Raw genomic sequence first — 27234 nt, forward strand, 5'->3', positions numbered from 1 at the left:
AAAACCTGGAAGCACTGGACGGCCGTTTCGTCCTATTGCGGGACTCCTCAGCAGTGAGCATCCAGGTTTTCCACGGTGGTCTAGCTTCAATTGACTCATGATTTCGACTATATATAAAAATTACTTAAAATTTCCACAGAAAAACCTCAAATATCATTTGACTTAACTGTTTCTCAAGCTAAAATTTATTATTGTACAGACAGTTTGTAGCCAAAGGCATCATGATGAATTAATCGAATAGAGTTTACCATAGTCAAGTCATAACTACAGACAAACGTTCGTAATTTGCATAACTAGTGTTCACAAAAATCTTATTTCATAAAGAATCAAATATCAGTATTTTATAGTAACTACATTTATTTATTATTTATTTAAACACATAAATATTGGTACAAAGGGGCACCAGATATATATGCGCCACACAAATCTCATTCGATTTGTGTGTGGGTTGTGATACTACCTGGGTGCCCAAACTGAAGCAGGTGGTTTTCTTAGGGGGCCACACCCCGAGCCTTCGACCTTAAGGTCTGATCCACAAGGCAGTGGAGTATCGTGAGGAGATGCAGTCCCATGGTAGCCGGTGACCAACGATTGATTGATACGCCATTTGTTCCCTCAGGATACTGGAGCCCATGTGCACAATTGGTTTGGAATGAGAGTTTTCCAACTCCCCTAGGTGGACTCTTCGTGTCCACCAACCCGGTTAAAGCTCCGGGCATTCGCTTTTCGTCCTCTCAATTTCGTAAACAACAGTAATGCCACGAGAAGGCAGTGAGTAGGACTTCCCTGACAGTGGCTGTATACGCATGGTCTGTGAAAGTATTTAGAGAGGGAGAGCGGACTCTCTACCCTTGGCCGTACCGGGGCATTTGGGGACAGTAACTACATATCATTATGTTATGAGTTGCTAACCGTCGGTGTTTTCCAGTTATCTACATATCATTAAAATGAAATTATTGATATATTGATTGACCGAATGAAAATCCCAATAATATTTAAATTGAATTCATGATCATTAAAAAAAGGTTAAATCAATCATCATATAAATTGTTTTAAATTAAATAAAACTAATCGTGTGTACGAACACTATTATCATTTATTTTGTAGGTTTATCAGCTTCATATAATATTCGTATATACAATCAAAGTTGGCTATTTTCATCAATCTATATGACCTTGTAATGCCTTACTATTTGTTATTTATACAAAATATATGTACGTATGCCATTTCACTGATATTACAGGGTTAGTTACAAAATTAAATAAGAAATGTAACAGCGATTACGAGTTTACGCGTCAGCTATATACAAATTCTACTAAAATCGATCTAATAGTCATAAAGTCTTGTTCTCCAAAATAAGGCTTCCTATTATTACCTCAATAACTTAAATATGCTGTTATTACCACGTTACAGGCATAAAGTCATAAGGTCAAAAAAAATCGGAGATGATGTTGGAAAAATGAAGCTTTTTTATCAGATATCATCTATAGTTGAAAAAATACCTATTTATGGACTACAAATTAGCAGTTAAATAGTATCAAGTAGAATCTAAAACTAGAAATAAACTATTTTCATTCCCCCAAAGTTTGAAAATATCTAAACTGCTGAAGCGCTTCAAAGTGTCACACACCTTTATATGCTAAGATCTTTGTTTCCAAAGTTCTTATCGGCTATGCTTGAGCTCAAAACTATCATCAAAATGAAACAGTATAAGTTTCATTTTTAAGTGAGAATGTGTTAGCTGTCGCAATCAACGAAACCTTAATTTACAGTTGTCTGTCAGTTATACAATGTATTTGTGTCAACAAAATGTTCAGTTTAAAAAAAACAGAAACTAAGCTCTATATCACTAATACACTGTCTAATTATGCGTTAAATATAACTTACTCTATAGAGGACTTTTTATATTTAGCGTAGAAACAACCAGTAAGTTCTAAGTGACCAATCATAAAGATGAAACTTAAATGTTGTTCGTAGACCTCATATTTAACTGAGTGTCATAAATTTTCTTGTTAACATCACCTTCACAGTACATTTTCATTAGTCCATGTTTCTAGGATCTATTATCATCCTAGGCTTCTTAATTTGTTAATTCTTAAAATCTCTCACATACTCGATATATCTAATTGTTAAGTAATATTTAGCTCAATTAATTTGAATTTAAAATTAGATTATTTTATAAACAATTAAAATGTATTATTTTCCATATGAATTCTAATTACCATTTTATATCTATCTATCTAACCATACAACATTGTATCCAAGTATCTAGATATCCATAGACATACAATGGACTGTATCTGTTCATATTCATTTAATGGTAATATTCAATAACAGTAATAATTATGGTAATAATCAATATGATAATCTTTATAAACAAGTTAAAATGTTCCTAAAAGTTCTTAACCAAAAATATCATTGCATTAAACTATGAATATAATAAGAATAACAATGAATAAAGTGTGTGATTTATTTTATTTTTAAAATAAGAGTCATAAAGTTAGTAAGAGGTAAACATTATGACTGAGATATTCAGTTTGTACATTTTGCATTGGGTTTGTTTATGATTGTAATCATATTCATCATTAAGTTATTGTGCTTAATGTCTACTTATCTTGTAATATTACTGGAGTGATGTAGACATTGACGAAGCGTTATATATATATATATATATATATATAATGAAGAATTTTATTCTAAACTTTGCCTACTCACTAGTTATATAGTGAGCTTAAAATGGATACCCGAATTTGTTAAGAATAATTAAGGAAACTCGAGTTACTTATTCAGTTGTTTGACCAAAGATAAATTAAAATTTATACGAATATTCGTCAAGGTTAGGACGAATAGCATAACAAAAATTGGGCTCCGAGTATAGAGAAGTCATTATATGTAAAAAATTATATTTGAAATAGTTCCAGCGATTGAAATTTAAATAATTCCAACTTTTCGTCCAGCTAACTTGTCTGGACTTCTTCAGGGTAATAATGAAGATCAAAATCATCAAAGAAATATACAGTGCTTTTTTAAACGATCATATCAAAATCTATACTACGTTAAACCAATCATATTTGGATGTTGAATTTATGTAAACAGGATAACATGAGTCAGTTGAATGAGAATTAAGTGAAAAGTTCAACGATGTGAAATAAAAGGAGACTGGATGAATTGTGTGTGTGTATGTATGTGTAAGAATGAGTTATTAATGAATGATATTCGGTGTTGATATGTTTCTATGTGAAGTAAAAATAAGAATAAAAGTGCAAATTAAAGGTTGAAAAATTGTTTCTGAATCATTGAATTGCAAATAAAATTGAGAAACATCAAGTACATAATTGTAATGCTAAACCTAACTCATATTGATTTCAGTCATAATAACGATTCATGTGAAATAAATAAATAGGTTGAATAAAGAAAAGGTCAAATTACTTGTTGAAGAATATTTACCAAATGGTTGCTAGTTGAATACCATTCTTTCTGTTTAGGCTGTTCTTATTCACCCATATATACAGCGCTTCTGCTGTCAATCTTTCTTTATGAGTGTTGAAACCTTTCGGAAGTAAATTAAAATTGTCGGAGAGTAAATGTTTTATGTGTATTTGGATTTATTGGTAACATGGATTTATAAACTGTAATTAAAGTATCACCTTTCTTTAGAACGTTGCATACATAACACATAGGAGTATTCTATTCATAAGTTATAGTATGCATAGATCCGATTTAAAATTGATTGTTGAATACTTTAACCTATTAAATATTAATCGAAAGCATTTGAAGCATTTTTCCCTATAGTATACTTGAATAACTATAAATATTAAAATCTTTCAACTTTAAAAATAAATTAAAAACAGTCCATGGATTTTTGCATGACAATAAATGTAAACGGAGCTGAGTTTCATTGATTCGTGTTATGAAGGATAGTTCTGAAAGCATTATGCCGATGAAGTGTTAGACTGTGAAAATAAACAAACTGAATGCTGGTCGATTGATAATACACAATGATATGATGTGCCCAACAAACAACTGTTCACTTATTCGAATTATCAACTCAATTCATTGAGTAAATTGAGATTAAAAGTCAAGAAAACTAGCCAATAGTCTTCCAACAAAATTACTTGACTTAACACAAGACGTTAGACAAAAAACAGGCGCAGTTAGATAAACATTTGTAAATAAGCGATTGGTGGATATGAGTTTTGTTGGTCTCACGTTCGTCAGTGGAGTTAAGAGCTAGTTATCAAACTTAATTCTTTCTCATCGTGTCAGTTTAAACAGGTTCTAATCAGTTTGACCTGAGAAACAAATTAGTAAATTCAGCTTTCATACAATGCATCCCGTTTAGATCCAGTTGGACGAGATTGTTTTCTGTTACTGAGTTAATCTTACGATTTCTTATTGATAAACTAAAAATACTGATTGTACACTAGTAATTAAGTCACAAGTTTGTTTGTCACAATCTCCATACGATCTAATGAGATTTATAAGCTACACAGAGAATAAATTCTCTTGTTTAAAGGTATTAAGTTACTGTAGACTATTTAAAAGTAATTACATTCAGTCTTATTATTATTATTATTATTATTATTATTATTAGCTTTATTCAATATTATATTATTTGGTACAAAATCGAATTCTCAGCATAAAGTATTTCAACATGTTTACGTTTCTTATTTCTTCGTTGCTCCTGATGATAAACATTCAGTGATCGCCAGTTGGATGTCAGCAGTTCAGTCAATCGACATATGAATAATGTATATTTTTTTTGCTGCATGTTCCCAGCAAACACGACATCTCTGATTAGGTCTTTTGTAACCTTTACAGCGAAAGGTTGTACAGTTTTCAGAAACGCACCGGAATAGGTTGTGTGCTTAATAGCCATAATGATGTATTAAAACAAACAATATTAGATAACTTGTTGAAATATATAGATGACAGGAACAGGTAGCCCAGATGTTTAAGCAGGCCGCCCGTATGCATTGTCGAAATATTCTTCCAGTTGTTAATGGACTTAATAAATAATAAACAACCTGTCAAGCTTTAGTTTTTTTTACTAGCGATTACAGTTATAAGACTCAGATTACCCTGAAAAGCATAGATTCACAAATGCCAACTGCAGGTTAATTACCATTAACTAAATGAGTTATAAATCTTGACCTACTTGTCCAATATGTAGTAGTATAAATGTTTTTGATTAAAAACTTGTTTGGACTATTGTCATTTGTTTCCACACTATTGAATTCTATTGTTACATTGTTAATTATTTTCTTTGTTTACAGAAAAATGTTATCAATATCCAAAAATAAAAATATGTAATAAACTAACAGATATGGATTTAAAACATCAAGGTGGTTGGTATTACAATCCAACTGAAATGCAGTGTCAATATACATCTGATTGTATCATAAATGATAATTATTTCAAAACTAAAAATGAATGCATTGAAACATGTGAATACTGGAGAGGTATTATTTGTTTTGTTTAGTTTTCCTTTCCATGACAACATGGAACAGATGCAAATATACCAGATAAAATGTCTCAGAAATTACAGCTATAAAGATACAGTTATTTATTAAAAAAGAATAGGGATTCATAGATTTTCAAAGATATAGTTCGTTTGAATATTTAATAGACATAATAATTTATATCGACTGGATTTTATCATCAATAAACAGATGTGATTAATATAATGAAGGATAACCTAGGGATGATAATAATTACCATTATTGAAATAAAAGCAATTAAGATGACAAGTTTTGGTGAAGTTTTGTTCTCTAGGCTGAATGGTTTGGTCATAGAGCTTTCATCGTTCTTCTGAACGACAGTATGAGCACAAATGTCAAGTAGAAGTTAAGTAGAAGACTGTCTGGTATCACAGAGTTACCGTAAGTTGTTTAGTTATCAGAAAGTCTCATATTTATTATCATATGATATTTTGTCTTTGTTAGACCTCTTGTTTTCTTAATCTCCGGGTAAACATTTTCTCTATCATTTCAAAATCATATGAGCGTAGCACGCCTCTCATTGTTCAAAAATGATAGAATTTCGCCAAAAGACAGGCTTCCACTCCAGAACAACTGTATTTTCTTCACGAGTGTTTTCGTCATCATGTTCTGCTAACAAGTTTAAGATGAAAAGTATTTATTTCATTTTAATTATGAACTTTCTATTTCCTGTCTCTTATGCTTATTTTATGTTTATATACAAAGGTTATTTCTGTAGTAATCGTTATATTAGGCAAATTATCATTTAATAATAACCTATGTAATCCAGGTATTTTTTTTCTTGTTACATTATATCAGTTAATTTTGTGTAGGCACAGTTGGAACTCAACAATTATGTACAGTTGAATCAATTTGGTTTTTGAATGTCAGTATGATGCTTTATTTTTATGAACTTTAAGTTGGTTATTACTGTCTGCCTTATTGTACTAACTTAGAATTGAACGCAAACCATGATGATTCCCAGCTGAAGCATTGGGTCGAATGCTTATTGAACAGTTGTTTCATCCTGAATTCGAACTCATCATCAGTGAATAATTACGTTCTGACACTGAATTGAAATCAAGACCTTCGGATTTTGAAATTGACTTCAGTTGACAAATGAGCTGAAATTTGATAGCGATCATCTTTAAACTACAGCCGGTTCAAGACAATAAATAACCACTATCAAGTCTCATGTATGGGTAACTTCCCCACTCACAATGTTGCTAATTCGACAGGTTATGGCTCTTCACCGAGACTATGGAACACAGGTACTAATCAGAATATCGTAATTATTTAGTCAAGTATTCTCTAGAAATGGCTGAACAATATAGTGCATGCCATAAGATTGAAAGTAACTTGATCTAATCCCATGTGGTTTGTTGGGTACATAAATATAGGTAGGTTCGAAATCAGAAAAAACAAGTGATGGACCAAGTTAGCTTACAACGAAACCTATCTGTAGTAGTATAGTTAAAACTTTTTACGTTGTTCGAATAAAAGAACTAGGTAAGATGATGTAGGTTTACTTGTGTTTTTAGATTCGCCTCATGTTTACTACTAGGTATTCGGAATTATCTTTAGATTGGATTTTATAGTATCTGGTCATAAAATTTACATTTAACAAGGTAAAAGCTGCATCCACCACAATGCATACAATGACTAAGAACGATATACTGTGTTTAGTATTTCGTGATTAATTTCGTCCCAATATATATCTGACATACATATTTTAGACTTCTAGTCATTATATAAGAGGCTATAATAAATAATTATTCTGAAAGTATTTCCTTAATGATACAGGTACTGCTCGATGTCTAGCTCCACCCCAAGCAGGTCATTTTCGTTGTTCCGCTGTGAATACAGAAAAGACTATACGACCAATTCTAATGGTTTATTTCGATAAAGTCTCTGGAAAGTGTCGCTGGTTTACCTATTATGGATGTGGAGGCAGTGCGAATCGTTTTACATCTATAACAGAATGTGAAAATACTTGTGGAAATTTGATTGCATACAAAATTTTACTTGGTAAGTTGATAACAATTAATTTATATTTAAAATTTTGTGCAAAACATTTTGTAGATGAATAAAGCATCATTGCAATTATTGTAGTTCTAAAGTTATAACGCAAACGTATAACTTATAAAAAAGATTATTATGATAATAATGTAAGTCTTAAAGAGCTCAAGCTTCGTGATATAATGGTATCTTGAACTCTTAGTTCACTTTATACAAATATTCGTCAATATTAGAACGAATAGCTTGACAAAAATTTGGCGCCGAGTATAGAGAAGTCATAATATGTGAAAAATTATATTTGAAATAATCTCAGCGATTGGAATTTAAATAATTCCAACGTTTCGTCCAGCTAACTTGTCTGGACTTCTTCAGGGTAATAATCATAATCATCAAAGAAATATATAGTGTTTCTTAACAATCATATCATAGTTCACTTTGTTTTACTCAGTAATTTTGAAAACTGAATTAAGTCCTAATATGCTTGTTAGAAAATAATAGTATATTCAATTATCATTTATAAATGGATTCTTCAGAGGTTCACTATTCGGTGTAAAGTTACCTACTTTTAAGGGGAAGTTTTCAGTCATAGTTGATTATTCATATATAACGCGTCAAATATTTAGGTGTATCTATCATGCTAAGTTGTAAGATGGTCAAGCGACCGATAAATTCCCTCGAAAATGAAGACTTGTATCATATTTATTTGTTTGAGAGAAATTTTAGTAAGATTATGTTCAAATAGAATGGATCAGTTTTCTCAGTGGTTATATTCAACTTATTCTTTATCAACACACTTCTTGAGCAGAAATTTAACACTTGATCTACTAAGAAGTTTTCCGTCGACATAGTTTGGCTCAAATCTTATTAATTAACATTTTATTTAGCATCCTTCTTGCTAATCATTGTGCAGTATCTCTTCAATGGGTCATGAAGCTAACCCGAGTAGATACTATTTTGGACACAGCTCTTGTCATGAACTTACATCGACTAGGGAACCATCGATAACTAAGAAAGCATTAAATCTCTATTTTCTTCTAGTTTAATATTTCTTATTAGAGAGCACTTTTGATCACGTCAACAAGTGCTCAACCTTTAAACAACGGATTTGAAATCAGACAGTTCATATTTTTATGTTTATTCTGATCTTAATTTGTTTTTAGTGGCTAGTCAGCTTTGTCAAGTAGCGCCAACAACCCAGTTATTTCCACAATGGTCAAGAATAGAAATGGATACATGGAGTGAAATTAGCTATGATGGTCAATTTTATTCTAAAGAAAAGTCTGAACCTATTCTATTTGACAATCTCACCTATATTGACGCTATGCGCATTGAACCAGAGTGTGCGAATGTCGGTCAGCATGAATCACGTTGGTATCTTGATGTTGAAACAAATCAGTGTCAGGAATTTGCATACTCCCATTGTGGTGGATCTTCAAATAACTTTTTAACACGAGCTGATTGTGAACAATTTTGTGGGGCTACAAAACCCGATATATCAGGTAAGTAAACCAATACCATTTTGTAGATTGAAGTCGATATGAAGGTTTGTTGTAATTTCATTTAATTATGTGTCTCTTGGTTCGAAAATTTACTTACTGATACCCTTTGTAAAGCATAAGCCACCGAACGGCCATTTCTAACCTTCTCTGTACTGTGATCTCGTTCCCATATGTTGCCAATAACCATTCATTTTTCTGATGTCTGTACCCAATTCCCAGTGTAAAGTGTTTTTTGATCTACCTCTTTTCGTTTTGTTTTGAGCATCCGAAGTTAAGGCTTGCCTCGTGATGGAGTTTGATGACTGTTAAAAAGTGCGACCTATCCACCCTCAGCGTCTTTTCCCAATTCCCTACTCAGCCGAAAGTTGATTTATTCTCTGCCATAGTAGGTTATTGCCGATGGTGCCAGGACAACATATCAAGAGTATCTTGCATAGATAGCAGTTTGTAAATACCTATACCCATTTGGTGATAGTTTCACCAGTTGTACACTTTGTAACTCCACAGAACAGAACTGTCTTGGGATCTTTTTAGCAAAGTTCTTTTCTACGGGATGGAATTACTAACTCATCCTCCAGAATTTTTCTTTTGGTCGGGCTTGGCTCCAGCAGTAAACCTAGAAAAGCTTCATGAAGAGTTTAGTTAAAAACCAATAAATATTTAATTAAAGGTTACCTACTACTAATGAGACTGATTAACAATGTATCAAGGAGCTTTTTATGATCACAGATTCTTCACTTAATATTGGTTAGGAAACTAATGAATAATAAATGAAGAATCTGTTATCTTGATAAACTCCTTGATATATTGTTAATGAATAACTCATTACTATTAGAGAACATATCATTGCACGTAGTTTAAATAGGAAAATGAATGTGTTTGTTGTAAATAAAAGAGAACAGTTTGTTAGTATCGTACTAACAATATTTATATTCGAAAAATGTCTAATTTGTTAAGTATTGACTAAAACTGTGAAGCAGTTCCAAAGTTTATGTTGTGACTTTATAAAAGGCCGTCGCCGATTTGTTATGACTTTATAAAAAATAGGCCGTATGCCAATTCGTTATGAATTTATGTCTGGCTTTTATCACGTAAATTATCCACCAATAGAAATACAACTTTTCCAATCTTAACACTTTGCCAAATCAGTGGCGTCCGACCAGTATGAGCACTTTAGCGTCCTTATTGGTCCTTTGTCCGCCTAGCCCTTTCAATTGAGTCCAGAACACCAATTACAGCTTCTGCCATGCGATTCATTTATCCCAAGCATACTCGGTTTATATACTAGACAGACAGACAGACCGCATCACGCCATAAAATAGAAAATAATGTTTGTACAAGATCAAGCCAAATGTGGCTGTGAATGTGGGAGACAGTAATCAATAAACTGAATATAATTTAGGAACAGTATTTCGAATAATAATAATCCACAGGTCAAAATGAACCTTATAATAAGATGAATATAGATATACACAATCTAATTACTCAATAGTTAAACAATAAGAATATATATAGGATAATAATAGGTCTCGGAAGTTACCCGTACTCATGTCTTCACCAGGATATAACAGTTTACAGTTATCAATCTGAGTGAAAAAACAAATTATAAAACAATAAAATTGTGATAAGATTTCTGTTATACAGCTCTCCTATGATAATGATTATGAGCCATTTGATTTCAGCAGTATTTATTGCATAGCGTGATATATGTGTCACATTTTATTAGTGAGATAAAAGGTTATAGGAAAGTTGAAGTTAATCATATTATCAACTTTATATGTTCATTCATGTAAAAACGTAGATGTGATTACGTATTGTTTGAAAGACTATTACATAATGTATAGATTGCAGCATTTGTTAACAACAATAGGGAATATATCAAATGTGCTTTGTGGATTTTTTCTCCAACCTTCAATTATTTCTTTCGTTTCATATTATGAACTTGATATTTTGCATGTCTTAAATTAAAAGTATGATTTAATTTGAAAGTACAATACATGAAAGTTTTAAAATGTCATATCTATTTATAAGAACTTTCGCCTAAATTAGAGCGAATAGTTTCACAGTATTTGGGCGCCAAGTTGATGTAAGGAAATATATCCTTGAAAAAGATTGGACTAGATTGCCAGGTGAACCGCTGGATTTACTTTAAATTCATTCGCTGAGATTTTACAAATATATTCTTACTATATAATGTCATATCTATTTGTTTATAGTGCATTTATTAAAAAAAAACTTACGGTTACGTGTGTGAGGCTCATGTTTTAATAAATTTTAGTTAATTTAACTTTTTCAATGATGATTATTTCAAGGAAAAACTGAAGAAATAAAAAATAAAACTAAGTTTCTTTTTATTTAATAGCTATTTGTAAATTGAAACCTTCATTTGGTGAATGTACTGGATACAAAACTATGTGGTATTATGATCCTAATTGGGTGATGAATATGGATGGACAAGATCATTACTTGATTGGTGGTTGTAAACAGTTCAATTACTCTGGATGTGGTGGAAATAGTAATCGATTTCCAACTCAAGCTGCATGTGAATTAACATGTCAATTTAATACAAAAGTTGAGCTACAAATTAATATTGATCCTGTGGAAGGACTGAATAATGTAACGACACGAAGTGAACCAATTCGAAATAAAGACAATAATCAGTCAACAATAGTAATCACTGAATCAAACAAAACTATACATAATAATTTGGTCAAAAAGATGACAAAGCTAACCTTAATGAATATTGGTAGGTGTTAATCAGTTTGTACTCTTAATAATATTACGTTTTAAATGATTATTCATTTATCCGTTTGTACAGCATTGCCATTAGGTGACTATAGACTATACTATAAGATACGAATTAGATAAAACTATTTACTTGATTACACGAAAGTTATCCCCTCAAAAAGAAAAAAACATCCATTGTAATTTTATTGTTATTGTCTTTATTCAAAATTATACTTTTGGCATAATATTATGGGACTTCTCATCAGTGCACTTCCATGGATCCGCCTCACGAGATCCGAACTTAGTACCTCCAGTCTCGCCCGCAAACGCCTAACATCTAGACCAATGAGCAGGCCGGCATCCAACGGTGTTAATGTCTAACTTCAATCAATCCGCGAAATTGAGCAACCGTCCACCATTTTCTTCAGTGAGTTACTATTTCACAACAGACCCGGTTGAACTCCACTGGTCGCTACTTCTCACTAGATCACCAGGAAATACCTCTTGAAGCCAGTCACTAGTGAGCATATGTTAATTAATATCAAAAAGGGTTTTATGGATATTATAGCAATTTTAATAGTTGTGTTCGAATCTCGCGAGGCGGGATCGTGGATGGGTACTGCAGAGGAGTCCCACAATAAGATGAAACGGCCGTCCAGTGCTTCCAGGTTTTCCATAGTGATCTAGCTTCAATTGATTCATGATCTCAACTATTAAAATTAATTTATAAATGTTCTACAGTTAACATTTTTGTTGTTGTTGTTGCTAAATTTAACAGTTTGGCCTACATATTTTATATTCAGAATAATTATTCAAAACTTTGAAATCATTTGTTCGTCCATTAAAAGATTAATTTAAAAAGAAAGTCACTTGAAGCCCTTAAAGAATAACTAACAGATGATAATTTATATGATAAAAACCTCTCTGCCTAGGTTGAAAATTATTACTAAACAACAAGAATTTAATATAATTTGTTTTATTTTCTTTTTCATCATAACCTACACTGTGATCTAGCTGCCTTTAAATAGTATCATAACAACTTGAACTAACCATAGATTGTTAAATTGAATGTTTATATATAAACTCACTAATAAAACATTAGATAAATGTATAATGCAATCTGTTAACATTTAAATTTATACAAAATTGTTTTAAATCTATGCTCAAACTAGTACTTTGTTGTGTATTATGGAAATTTTTCGCATATTTCGAAGCTGTAAGGAGCGAAAACAAAGAAATTCAAATTTTCAAAATAAAATTACAAAAATAAGTCATTTACAAAGTGAGTTCTAGGGATTCAACATCTCCAACAATCAGAAGCATTTTTTAACATAATTGTAAGTGAAACATGGGTACATGTTTAAACATAAGTCTGATTTAGTTTTTATTAAGAATTACTTAAAATCTTCTGAATGACAGTGAACTAACCAGTGTAATAATATAAAAGAACTCAAGCGGTAAATATTTTCATCTAAGTTGCGGCTAAAAGATGGATTTATCAGTTTGTAATAAGTGTTTTTGAATAAATAAATGATGTTTTCCACAGTGATGATTTGTATGTCAGGTGGATGATTTTAGAGGAGTTTCTTTCTCTGATGTGGATGGTTTGGTCGTGAATCTTTCATCGTTATTTTGAACGACATCATTAGCATAAACTTCAGGTAGAAGTAAATATTTTTACTCTGTATTGATAAAAACTAATCCATTTTTCACATTATCTAGATCTTGAACCCTGTCGGCGTCATCCTGTTTTTGGCTTTTGTCGACCATTAAATTGCTCTGAAGAACATCGACGTAATCAGACATGCCACTTTTTAAATTTCCAAAGATGGTTTTTTAATGCTCACACTAGTAATTGTGAAGCATACAGTTATAGTGGATGTGGCGCTTCGGAAAATACATTTGACGATGCTCAAGCTTGTCAGGCGGCATGTAAAGCTAGAATTGTCAGACCTGATAGTAAGTTCCGTTATATTTTTAGTACAAAAATCAGTCTAATTTTATTTGTGAACATGATTATTTCATAAGTTAATTTTCGGTATAATAAACTGCTATTACTATAAGCAACGGTGATACCAACATTATTACTTCATCTGAATAAATAAGGCTAACGGAACAAATAAAAAGCAAGAATAAGATCTAATGGTATAACTGTTAGACGAAAATAAAAGCAGATGTTTTCAGATCATTAGGATCAATTTTAAATTGGATTATTTCATGTCGGTAACTATATCCTGACAAACATGTGAACAGTCCAGATCAATATGAGGGACTGTTTATTATAAAACCAGTTTATGTTAAAAAGAATCAAGGGAATATTTCAACTAGATGCACATTTAAGACCAATTTTAATAAAAAAGACTGATAGTGGGTCATTTTAGAGTCAGTTGCCACAAATGATAACTCATCATAAGTTTAGACTAAGCCATAAACATCAAAATGTATCTCTTCCAACTCCTTGATATACTTGTTAATAAATATTTCTTTTCCATCATTAGTATAGATTTAACTAACATTACACTTGTATTTAATATTTTTCTATAACGATTTAGAATAATTTCTATTTGCTATGTTCTATATAATTAAATATTTAGGGGATCAACGTTGCGATTCAAACCCACATACCAAAAAATGTTACACACTATCAGTAAGTGGTAGTAATCAACAGGATGTATCAAGTGAAAAAGATATCATTGCATTTCATTTTAGTATGTCTAGTGCTACATGTAAAGCTTTTCATTTAAATACAAAACGACCTGGTTGTAGTATGGAACAATACTTTCCAAATGGTTATGATTGTTTACGAGAATGTGTCAAATCTTCACCAAATGAAAAACATTTACAAAGTAAGTTTTATTTATTGTTGTGTTAATAGAAAACCACATAAAATAACCAGAAACTAATCAGTGGTCACTAATTTCTAACCATATAGTAGCAACTCTACTTCGTCTGATTTAAAGTAGGCTAACTATAAGTAATTAAAAAATGTCATCAAAAGAATAGTGCAATTACCTGTTAACTCTCTTAAGTATTGTTTAGCATTATTTTGATTCGAAATCAAATATGTTTATCTGAAATTCAATATGAAAGGATGTAACTTTTCGATTTATACGATCAGATCTGACACTAATGATTCAATAAAAGCTTTTTTTCTCAAGCTATTCACAGATTGCACAACATAAAAAGAAAATAGCCAAAAATGCTTTTTTTTTTCTAGTGTGAAAAATGAAGTTTCTTTAAGTGAAATGTTGAAACATTTAAGGGCGAGGCATTAAATTTTTGAAACGAACAGATTATTCAATAGCATCTCGTAGAATCAGTATACATTCGGATATTCTGTTGAAAACCTACTGATATTGCTGTCTGATTTCCATTATCACCTCGATAGATATCTGAGTTAACAAGGACTAAGTGAGAGCAGTTAAATCAATTCTGAACTAGGCACAACATCCATATTTTTAGAGTTAGCACTTTATATGATTGATATTTGCATTTTGTGTTGATGCATAAGACGAAGAGCAAAAGTAACGCAGATGATATGTTGCATTCATAATTAGAGTATGAAACTGAAGCCAGCTAAACAATTCATACTATCTAGTGGACAACAATAACACAAGAATAAAGTTCTGAGCCTGTGTTTTAGTCTTCGGATTCAAAAGACATGAAGGACAGTTAACTAAAACAAAAATAAGTTTAAATTTTCTAAAAATAAAGCAATACTATGATATTTCTCATTATAGCAATGAATAACAAATTGCTGCCTAAGTTTTGTTTTCTCAAATTTTCTTACCTATTTAAGATCGTTGTTTTGCTCGGAAAACTCATGTCTTGTGGAACTGCACAGATCAAAGTGTTAAAACCTATCGTTGGTCATATCTACCTGAAATTAATCAATGCGTACGTTTTTCTGAATGTACAAATCCCGATCAAATAATTGAACAACCTGGAAATAATTTCGCTTCAAGAAGTGAATGTGAAACTACTTGTATGGCATCTAGTTTCGAAGGTCAGTGGATATTTAAATAAAGTTAATCAGAAGTGTACAGCAATTTCTGTTGTCTTAGTACTCAAATCTTACTAAGTCATCAGAAATATAGGCTATAAATGCAAAACACAAATCTTTATCCTTTTAGATTTGCTTAGTGATCAATATTTGTTAAACACGTATCATTAGTAGGTACAGGAAGATTTATAGTAAAGTTTTAATGAACATGTAGGAAAAGAGTCTCAGCTTCATTATACTATATAATTATTGGATAATAACACAGCTATCATTGCCCTACATAAACTTATATGAAGTTAAACAAACTAACTCCTCTATAAAATCTGTATGAATCAGAATACACGGTTCATAAGTTTCTGGTACCTGAAAATAAATGAAAGCTTTGTCAATTGTTAGGATAAGTGAACTATGACAACTCTTAAACTAAGGTTGTTATATAACACACTTGTAGGTCACATAACTTCTCACTTTTTATCATAGATTTTAATCGTGTCTAATAATGTAAAACGGGAAGTCCCTATATCTCTGGGTGTTAAGCCTTATAGTTATGTTAAGGTTAGTTGGAAGGAGTTACTCTACAGGAGTCTCTCTAGTCTTGAATTAACTAGAAAATTAATCCAGTCACAAGAAGCCAGAATCTTACAACATTAAAAACAAAATCTTAATTCTGAATATTAACCAAAATTATTCAACATACTAAGAAAAAAGACTTATCAAAACTGAATGTTACAAGATCCCCTGAACTCACAAATATAAAGTCTATTGATTTTCGTGAAATATGATCAAAACATGATCATGATTTCAGTGAATTTAGGATGTTTATAGTTCCCAAGTAAGTCATTTCTCGGTTCATAATATTTTCATATTTTAATGTTATTTTTGATAATCATGATGACTCCACTACTACAAGTAATAAGATAATAACTTTCAAAGACGAAGTACAACATTCATAAATCTACATATATAATTTAAGGTTTTTTAAAGAAATAGGTACATGTAATTGTCATATTATCTTTATTTATGTAGAAGTTTGTCAACTTCCAAAAGATCCTGGTCCCTGTACAAGTTTTCAAACTCGTTATTTTTATGACAGTAGTACATCAAAATGTCGAGTATTTTTATATGGGGGTTGTTTAGGCAACTTTAATCGATTTCTTTTGCGAAAAGAATGTGAACTAGCATGTTCTCAATTTTCAACACATATTTTAAGCACATCAAATCATACGAAACCACAAGAAAATTCAATGGAAGAAACACTAGTTGGTTATGATGAATCTCCACCGTTAAGTGCACAGGTATTTGAGAAGATGAAACAAATTACACAACATCATACAGATCGTTATCGTAAGTTATTTTATGAAATTTCATGTTTTCTAAATTTTTCTAAGTAGGTTTCTTAATCATTGTGATATTACTTGGAAACTAAAACGCAAAGGTCAATAAAATCACGAGATTATTGTTTTGGATACTATAAGATAAATTGAAAATAAAATAAGAAATTCATACCATATGATGGTTCCAAACCATGCAGTCTATTGAATTTAAAAAACTACTTCCTTAGAGATAATATTATCAAACATTTAAAGTATCTGTCTGCACATTTGGATTCAGAAGAAGGGTGATTATTTCTTGTTCTATTTTGATTTATTTGTATCATATTTACCTACCAATATGATGATGATCATATTCACTGATGATAAGAGAATCAAATAATACCGAAACTCTGAATCAATTAATTCAACTCTTCTTGTCCTTTAGAAGGACCCCTTGAAAATATTCGCCAGAATACATCAGTTCATATCGGGACAGTGCCTGTTAAAAAATTAAAGAAAAATTTAATGAGGTTTTAAATCTGACTGTTGTGATCATGTGGTTTTGCAAAATTCATTTTAAAATTTTGAATGATTATAACTCTATTCATCATCTTGGGCCACATTCCTCATCAATAACCTGACTTTTTATAACTCTGTGATTACAAAGGTTGTTGAACAGTAAACACAAATAAGCTTAACTCCCATTTCTTACATGAATCTAATCCCAGCAAGATTTGCTTGATAGAATAAGAAACACATGCATCTTCATAAGCATAGATGGGTGGTCGCTAGCAGTGGAATCCAGGACGTACGTCTCGTCTTATGTGGGACTCGTCAGTTGGATATACCGGCACCCTAGAATTGATGTTTACTCCCTGACTCGAACCCAGTACCATTCGCTTCAATCCTGAGGCAATGAGAAAGTGTGGGACTGGAAACAGGCATGTTTCAACTGAATACACTTTAACTACTTCTAGCTAAAACCATTGTAACTGTGCGATGAAGTCATGTTATAAATTTCAATATTTTTTTCAACGACCTTGAACTTTTTGTTTCAAAACTTACTCATCAACCAACTAGTTGTCGTAAAACCTCTCAACCTCCGACAACAAAATTGCTTATAACTAGGAGTGTAGGGAGTTAGAAGAAAGTCAGAATAAGTGTTCAACACACAAATGCTGGTTTAAGTGTCAGAGAGATCATTGCAATAAATGGTTTACATACTAAGTACATACAGACTCTTGAATGTAACCTCAGATCTAGATATCTTGGCTTTTAATACAAATCTCTTTAAAATAACTGAGAAATGACTGGCATAATTTTACTTACGTTTAGGTCATTAATCGGTATCATTTATGTTCCAGTGATAGTATCACATGATATCTACCTAGATTGTTTTGTATTATTGATCATTCTATTTATGATAAAGGATTATAGTGTCTAAATTTATACACTGAAGAAACACGAGTACATTATGTGACTTAATTTTGTTCCGTAGAACTCTATCACTTAGTTAAACAGAATATTTATACTAATAGACGTTTTATTTTATCTATACCACACATAATTCACTTAGTATTGTTTGTTTGAATCTTCCCATTGATGTTTAGGACTGCAACTGGTCAGTTTCTTATTGGCCATATGTGCATACTGGGCGTATTGCCTTGATATAGCCTTAATTCACAAGCATGGTAGGCAGAGATGGATAGTGGCTAGCAGTGGAATCCAAGGAAACTTTTAATAGAGTGAACAGATATTAACAATATCATTTAAATTATAATATACTCTTTAACTTTTATGTAAAGTTTCGAATAAATATATCCTTATCAGACTTCTATTCAATGGTGCCTCATATCTTTCAGTGCAAACTAGCATACTGAATTGTCAGAACTGTTAAACAGTTAATTACGTTTATTCTTTATGTATCCATATTTAGCTTGGGATATTTGTTTGGATAGTCATAGTTATGGTACATGTTCACTATCTGGTGGTCAATATCAAACAACAAGTGAATACCCGTATGTACCATTAACTCGTTATTATTATGATCGTCGTTTGGGTCAATGTCAACCTTATACATATACCGGTTGTGGTGCACGTGGAAATCATTTTGATACATTAGAAAAATGTCAAATAGTGTGCGAGAATCGTTTGAAAAATCCAAGTGAGTTACAAAATATATTCATTTGTTTTGTTTATTAACGATTTCCATAAGAAAAACAATCAAATTCATCTATGATAATATAAATCAATTTTATTATTATTTTAAAGATGCTTATAACTGAGCAATTGCCTTCCAATTAGGCGTTGACAAATAGACTGCGCTTTAGCAAAACATGAACTGTAATCGTATAAGTAAACTGATAGCTACATGAAACAAAGAATTAATGTAACTTTTCTAAAGAAATGGCTGCAAAAAGTAGTTCTATATTAGTTTTTTATGAATTTGCTGAACGTTGCTAGTGTCTAGAAATGATCTCGTTGGAAGCTTTGGAACAAGCAGTAATTAATTTTATGGCTTGCTTTTGAATCACTTTTGACAGAAAAATGTACCCCATACTGTCTTCATATATCACAATTTCACCGAAAGTAGTTTACTTCAACCAAGGTTAATGTTCCCATTCAAACATTTCTTAAAAGTAAGAGTTATAGGCGTTTGTCAAAGCTAACGCATAAACTAAACGGATTTACGGTATACCTCGTTCTTCAATGGTTTATTATTTGATATTGCTAAGTGTTGGAAACTATCTGCAAACAATTACTCTCTACTTATTTTTCAACTTAAGAATCATGTTTTCAACAATGAGTGGCATAGAAATCGATACCTCGAAATTTTCTAGAAGGTCTTAACTTCAGGGAACGATCAAATTACAAATAAGGCAGAGATTCACTAATGACCTTCCATGGTGATTGAATTATATAAAAACCCAACCAAATTTTAAGACATAACGTACTGGATTTATACTTGCCTTTTAATATTGATGTTCTCGGTTAGATTTTCCTTAGGGTCATTCACACCCACATCCATATGTAAATTTATCCATTACGTGATACTTTTTCATCTCGGTTTCTAAGTTTGTTTAGTTTTTTTTAGTTAACGTCAATAAAGCTACTAATTTCATAGTGAATCAGAAATATTAATAGTTTCTAAAGGATAATTAATAAATAAGAAATTACTTTCACAATCCTTTTGGTTTATGACTATCTGTTTGAAAAAAACTTATTATTACCTTTCCTTCTTCTTCCATCTATTACTATTATTAATACTATGTACATCGTTACTAGAATCTTGCTATGGGTTACTTTGTCAAGAAACTTGGTTACATTATGATGATAAATAAAAGAATGATGATTACATTAATGTTTTGCATTAATTCTCCCTATACCAAAATCGAAACAATAAATTTATGTGTAATGACGGTTATCTTAAGTTCGTACTATATACTTAATATATTTGATCTGAAATGATAAACGTTCCAATTGCATTTCATGTATTGATTGTAATTGTACAGATATTTAATAAGTCAATTCTATTAATTTGAATGAACTGTAAATATATATTTTATAAGAATAGTTAATTAATTAATGGATAACGCGATGGAGTTTGAAGCGAAAGGTACTTAAACCTACCCTGGTAATAAATGCTTATTATCCAGAGTGATTAGGTGTCAAGTTGTTTTCACATTATTTTATCATTATTATCCTTGTCTATTTCTTAACTTTATTACCAGTCTAGTTGACCTTTTATTTTTATATATAAATGTTCTTAACAAGTATATGTGTGATCAGATTGTTCGAAATGTATTGCGCTAATATATCACATAGTTCTGATAATCTTCGTCTTCTTATTACATTATCGAAATTTATCAAAGGGACTAATTGCTTTAATATCAAGTAGTTAAAATACCTCTTTAAACGTAGTAATGGACTGATTATATTTACTAGGAAGAAATTAGTTTGTATTGTAACAAGATAAACATGTATTATATAAACAGTGTAATATAATAAATCATTCATTTCAACATTCACAAATGAGAACGTAAATAAATTAATTAGCGAATACCAGTTTTATAATGTGGTACTTAAGTTTCCGACATTCTTTTAAACTGATTAAATCAAGTTTTTTGATAGTAGAAGTCAATAGTTCTACTATGAATGATTGACAGTTAGTGATTTGGATTTCAAGTAATATCTGAGATACTTTAATTCATTTATTGGTGACTGTTTTAGAATTATTTTAAAATAATGGAACTGAATGGTGTGTATTTAATTATGTTTCTTCCTTTTCATCTAAGTATGGTAAATTTTGAATATGGATCTTTCACAATAAACATCTTCGTATAATACTCACATTATGCCGCCTTAAAACATCGTGGAATATTTTACAGTTAAAAGCTACTGTTTTGTTTCTTTTGTCGGGCGGGGTACTACAACTTTTCAGTTGTTTTCATCATAGTTTAATATCAAATAGTTGTTTTAATTAACACGGATCAATGTTTATAATTTTATAACACACAAAACAATGTTATTCGTACAAGGGATTTGTGGAGATTGTAGTATTTCCACTGTTGAAATCACGAACTGATCTGAGCTAGATCATCGCTGAAAACTTTGAAACACTGGATAGCCGTTTCATCCTAGTATGAAACTCATCAGTAGTGCACATTCACGACTCGCACTCTAGGAAATAATGAACTAGATCCCATTTAAATAAATTCAATAGTTGTTGATAACCTAGTTGATAGATTTCAGATTATCAGGTACCATGTAAAGAAGTCTATTTTAATAAATATGAATATGAAATCAATTTATTTTAACTCGTACCAGAACAAACTTAAACAAATGTTGTAGATCGAAAAAGTTGTAACTCGATGTGTGTTTTTTTTCATTCAATCAGTCATTTGTTATAATGATGCACTTTTACAATAGCGTACTGTTAATCTTCATTAACTCGATAGATTTTTTTGTAATTCTATCACATGTTAATCCTGTATAATTGGGAAAAAAAGCTTCTAATTTAGATCTTTTGATAATTGTTTCAAAAAGTAACTTCATCTAATTCCTAATTGTTCTACTGTCAGTTGGATTATAACTGATATAAAAAATATGTAGGGAAATACTTATGGACAAATACCTTAATACAAAGTAAATTGTACGACTATCAATTTATTTCTTAACAAATCATTTTCTTAAGTATACAAATTTTATATGTCTTTACAATGTAAACTATCCAACTAGATTGATCCAAGATAATACAGTTTTTACAACTTTATTTCGCACCGTTAATATCCGAAATATCCGTTAGGTACGTTCTACGTTTACAATACTTTGACTGATATCTTGTAAGAAAAATAATATTAACTTTGTGACATTCAAATCTAGATTATTTTAAAACTTTCATCATTGCCTAATTTTAAGAGTTACAAAGAACTTGGCGAATATCTAACATCTCTGAGCAATATGATAATTATAGATGATTGATCACTCTGAAGCTGAACAAGTCATTCGCATTCTGATAGAGAGAGGTAGAGTTTAGATACTTAAAGTACTAGTACTGACAAACTGACGTTTTACATCATAATAGATTTAGAAAGATATACACCATGAAAGCTCATTACGAGGCTCGGGATTTTATTACATGATGATAGATATAGTGGTGTCCCACTGTAATAAGACTACCATCAGTGACTGGGTATACAAACCATTCAATCTTTTCGAATTAAATTTTTCTCAACTTTCATTGCTCAGCTAAATAACTTGTTGCTTATTAAAACCAAGTATTCACTCTTTTACTTGGAAAAAAGAAGAGGTAATGTTTAGATTAGGTAATCTAAACTGGTTTACTGGGAATGCTTTTATTTGCAGATCCATTATTATTCAAGAAATTATCAGCGTTTTTAGATCACAAAGTGCTGGTTTGTTTAAAGTTTTGTATTTAACTGAAGAGACGAATCGAGGCCAACAATGGAGTTCAGGACACGTATTTTGACTAAATAAGAATTCGCTCGCTAGATTTGTGTGCTACTTATTGTTTATATTCATGTCGAGACTTGAATCCTTTACTTCGCTCGTTAAATACCAAACCACTATCCACCAAGCTACTGAGTCCAATTAGTCACTAACATGTTTAACGAGGATGATAATAATACTGATAATGATAATAATAATAATTTGAAAGGTTTGAGTTATCTCGTTGTTGATATTGTTGACTGAATTTTTCTCAGTGTCGGTTGAAAGGTGCATACCCTATGCCGATTGTCTCTACTTAGCCACTTTCCACAAGTTGAGTTTTGGCCGATAGATTAATTCATCTCTCTAAAAAAGCGTGAAAAATGTCTGTATCGAGATAATTCGCATATAATGCACATATACCAACTAAGATTATTCAGAATTTAGTTGGGAATGTTTATAACGAAATAACTCAAACCTTTCTAATAATGATATTTCTATACTCTGCTTATCAACGGATTAAAGATATATAGGGATTTTTATCATTGCTATAAATTATACCTGTGATTACTCGCTTTCAAAGCTTAAATTTGAGATGATGGAGATTTGTAGCTCAGATGGATGATCTTAGTGGAGTTTTGTTCTTTGAACTGGAATAGATAATAACAGGTTAAAGTTAGACAATAACCAATCAATATCGAGGTCGACAGGATAAGCTGAGAGTCATATGTGGAGAAATTCGAACACTTCACTTCTACCTGAAGTTTGTGCTGATGATGTCGTTCAGAAAGACGATGAAAGCTGCACAACCAGACCATCCAGTTCAGAGAACAAAACTCCACCTAAAAGCTTAAATTTAATTGAGAGCTAATGGGCAAACAAAACATGAGAATTATTAAATTCGTTCACAGGGTATGAAACTTAGATGATTTAAGGCTTTTACGTGATGATATTTCCCAGAAAAATTTGTTATTAAGAAAAGGAAATAAGTACGTAGATAAGTTAGCCTAATTACTTATTTCTCTCTATTAGGTTAGACTGTTTATAAACCAAATTTTCTACACAAACAGCTAAGAAAAGTTACTAAGTATTTAGTTATTATTGATAACATTTTATTATGACTTGTTTTATTTAAAGAGTTTGCTCGCTGTCATTATGATAAACCAATCACAAAATGTCCTGGAAGTGGAATTCAAGCATGGGCTTATAATCATACCATCGGAGATTGTTATTTCTTTGAAATTTGTGAACCTGAAGAAAAAGAAAGCGAATTTCAAATACCTCAAAAAAAGTTTTCATTTCGTTTGAGAAGAACAAGTCAATGGCTTGGAGTATGGCAAGCAAGGACTGGAAATCTACCTGAAGGGATCTATGCGACTCGTAGTGCATGTCAGTATCACTGCTTACCAAAACCACCTAGAGGAACAGACACACAAAGTTAGTTAACCAATTGTTTTATAAAGTGAGATGATTCATGAAAGAATAATTGAAGCGACTTTTAAAGTAGAGTATTTAAATGACTGGATCGAATAACATATGCCAACTTGTTTCAAGTGACATCGATTTTATATGATGACCAGTGGTTAGTCAGTTGTACAAAGTTAGTATTGGATAATTAAACCGACCATTAAACGTATAAGCTCGAATAATGGATGTCAGATAAAACGATTAAAATAGACTCTGCCAGTATTTGGATAGTTACTTTCTAATTTGGCTCATTTCGTATCAAATTTATAGTGAAGTCTTGAAAAGAAACTCCATTGAAATCTAAAAGTCTGCATGAATTTCGGGGATCGAGTAGATACATTACGTAATAATTATGCAATAACATATCGAATATAAACTAACATTGAGTAATTGGAAGAAAGTGGATTATAATAATCAAAGTAATTATTCGAAAATCAAGCAGTTGTTATGTTGCATAATATATAAAAAAGAAGGAAGTGTAGAGTCATGATGAAAAACTAATTGAAAAGGAATTTCTTCGCTTGATTCGTTCCTTATTTACTTACCAAATGTCAAAATGGGAATTTTCAAAATATTCTTATTTCTACCAGTCAACGTTGAATGGCAAATTATATGTTAATAACGATCATACAAATATATAATAGCTCCGTATAATCGAACTAGAATTTGTTGAGAATAGTCTAGATAACTATCAGTTCACCACTGATTAAATTATATTGGTATAATATAAATTTCGCATGTAAGAAAATGGTTATTAGACAGTGATATGTCTAAAACATTTTATTTCTATTAGATTTATTCTTGAGAATGATCTTTAGCAATTTACGTTTGTATCCTTTGGATAACAAAGCTTATGAGCTTATGATTGACTGTACATTTCGTTTTCTCGTTTCAAGTAGACTCAGTAAGTATTCAATGAACATGACTATTAGGAGGTAGGAATAGTCTTGTCTTAGTTAACAATTAGTAACAAAAGATCTTCTTGACTGCTTATTACCTTCTCAGAAATCTGTCTGTACAGTACGATACAAACATGGTATGTAATTGAAATTGGTTATTCTGAACGTTTTTGAAAAACTTTACGAGAAGCGCAATAGATGGGAAGTTAAAGTTGACAAACTAGACAAGTATGCCAAAAATAGCAATTCATACAAATAATCCTCGTTTGTTGTTTACCAGTCGATCAAAATGTTTCTTTAAACAAAGGATAGTTTACCAAATTTTATTTCCACAGTGTGAGTTTATAGATTCAGCTGTTTCCGTGGAGGAAGATATTGTGGATGTACTGCTTCCTCTAAAGCAAAACTTAAATATTCCCATTAGTAACTCAGGAAGAATCAGTTAAAGTTAGCACACAGTTTCGTCTTATTTCATCGACAGTGACTATGGTTGTGAATTCATTATTCTTACTATTAATGTTATCATTAATACTACTACTAAGCATGTCATCAAACATTTGATTTATTACCATTTTTTTATGTGGTTGATATTTAGTTCACATCACTGTTATTGTTGACTAGCAGATTACGTTAATATATTTATTGTTCTTTATACACCGGCATAAACACAACTGTATATTAAAGTAAAGCCCTAAGAGGATGTGAGTTAGAACAATATTCATTTATTTGTCTTTTTAACCTTGAAACAGTTTAATCTCCTTGTCTTCATTTTAGACGTCTGTCATATGAACCCGATTGTAACAGTACCATTTGGCTGCAATGCTATGGTTACTAGATGGTATTTTGAACCTAGAGAAACACAGTGCAGGAGCTATATAACTTGTCCACAATATGGAAATAATTTTCCTAGTCATAAAGCTTGCCAAGATATATGTACACCTGGACACCCTATAGGTTTGTTTTTGTCCTTAGAAGTTGAATAAATTGGTCGATATTTTTGTATTTAAGACTCTTTTATTAGAAAAATAAATTAAATCATTCATTGAACAAGCGCATTTTGAACATTTTGTATATATGACCCATTGTTTCGATGATCTTAGTGATTGTCGATATAGAAAAATGTATTTCAAGTTAAGCATCTACCCTACTAATAAACGTATGATGGATGAGTATCGTGAGTTTGACTTCAGAAGGAGTAGATTTTCAAAGATGTACTGAATGAAAATACTTTTTAAATAAAAAATATTCACACCAAATAGTCTTCTATTAACTATAATAAAGTAAAACCAGTGTGTGACTGGACTCCTTTTTCCATAATTTTAAATATAACTAAAGTTCTATTGGAAATTTACTTCACTATGAGAAAATCTAATGAACCACTGCGAAAACCTCATTACTGGTCAGATTAAACACACTAGAACTGGATTAAGTTTTATGGAGGAGTATTTAGGTTGTGTAAAGTTTCTGAATGACTTCCCTTAAATGAATGATTAAGCTTCATCAATCGAAATTGAAAATTTCGAGGCACTGCATTATGGAGATTCTGTGCTTGCCATAAAAATATTCCGTGTTAGGTGATATTTCCACATTGCTGAAAAATTACGAATTTAAAGGAGATTCTGTAAGTCTGTATATGACTCCCATTCGTGATGAAAGCCGTTTTGACTATTAATAGATTGTGAAGCTGATGTAATCAAGATTTTGATTCTTTTATTTGCTAATTTATAAAAACCTTTTAAATTAATATTTACCGAACTGTAGAATCCATTTCATGTTATGCGCTTGATGAAGTATTTTAACCAAAATAAAATGTAATGGTTTCATCATTCGGAATTTAAGTACTCTGTTTATCTGTTCTATCACCACTAAAGCTAGTTT

At 31.1% G+C, this 27234-nt stretch overlaps 1 protein-coding gene across 1 annotated transcript in view; it reads left to right on the forward strand.

Moving 5' to 3' along the window:
• Smp_180810 (putative kunitz-type protease inhibitor) overlaps window positions 1-27234 on the forward strand; it is a gene marked incomplete at both ends in the record, with an annotated part of 56072 nt that overhangs the window by 12418 nt on the left and 16420 nt on the right. The window contains 11 exons of the mRNA XM_018794215.1: window positions 5277-5462; window positions 7284-7508; window positions 8660-8998; window positions 11361-11744; window positions 13448-13684; window positions 14320-14571; window positions 15525-15731; window positions 16755-17072; window positions 18978-19205; window positions 24128-24427; window positions 26131-26310. Coding sequence (XP_018648650.1) covers window positions 5277-5462; window positions 7284-7508; window positions 8660-8998; window positions 11361-11744; window positions 13448-13684; window positions 14320-14571; window positions 15525-15731; window positions 16755-17072; window positions 18978-19205; window positions 24128-24427; window positions 26131-26310 — 2856 coding nt within the window. The remainder of the gene's footprint in view (window positions 1-5276; window positions 5463-7283; window positions 7509-8659; window positions 8999-11360; window positions 11745-13447; window positions 13685-14319; window positions 14572-15524; window positions 15732-16754; window positions 17073-18977; window positions 19206-24127; window positions 24428-26130; window positions 26311-27234) is intronic.

Source organism: Schistosoma mansoni, chromosome 1, assembly GCF_000237925.1.
Source record: "Schistosoma mansoni strain Puerto Rico chromosome 1, complete genome".
Lineage (NCBI taxonomy): Eukaryota > Metazoa > Platyhelminthes > Trematoda > Strigeidida > Schistosomatidae > Schistosoma > Schistosoma mansoni.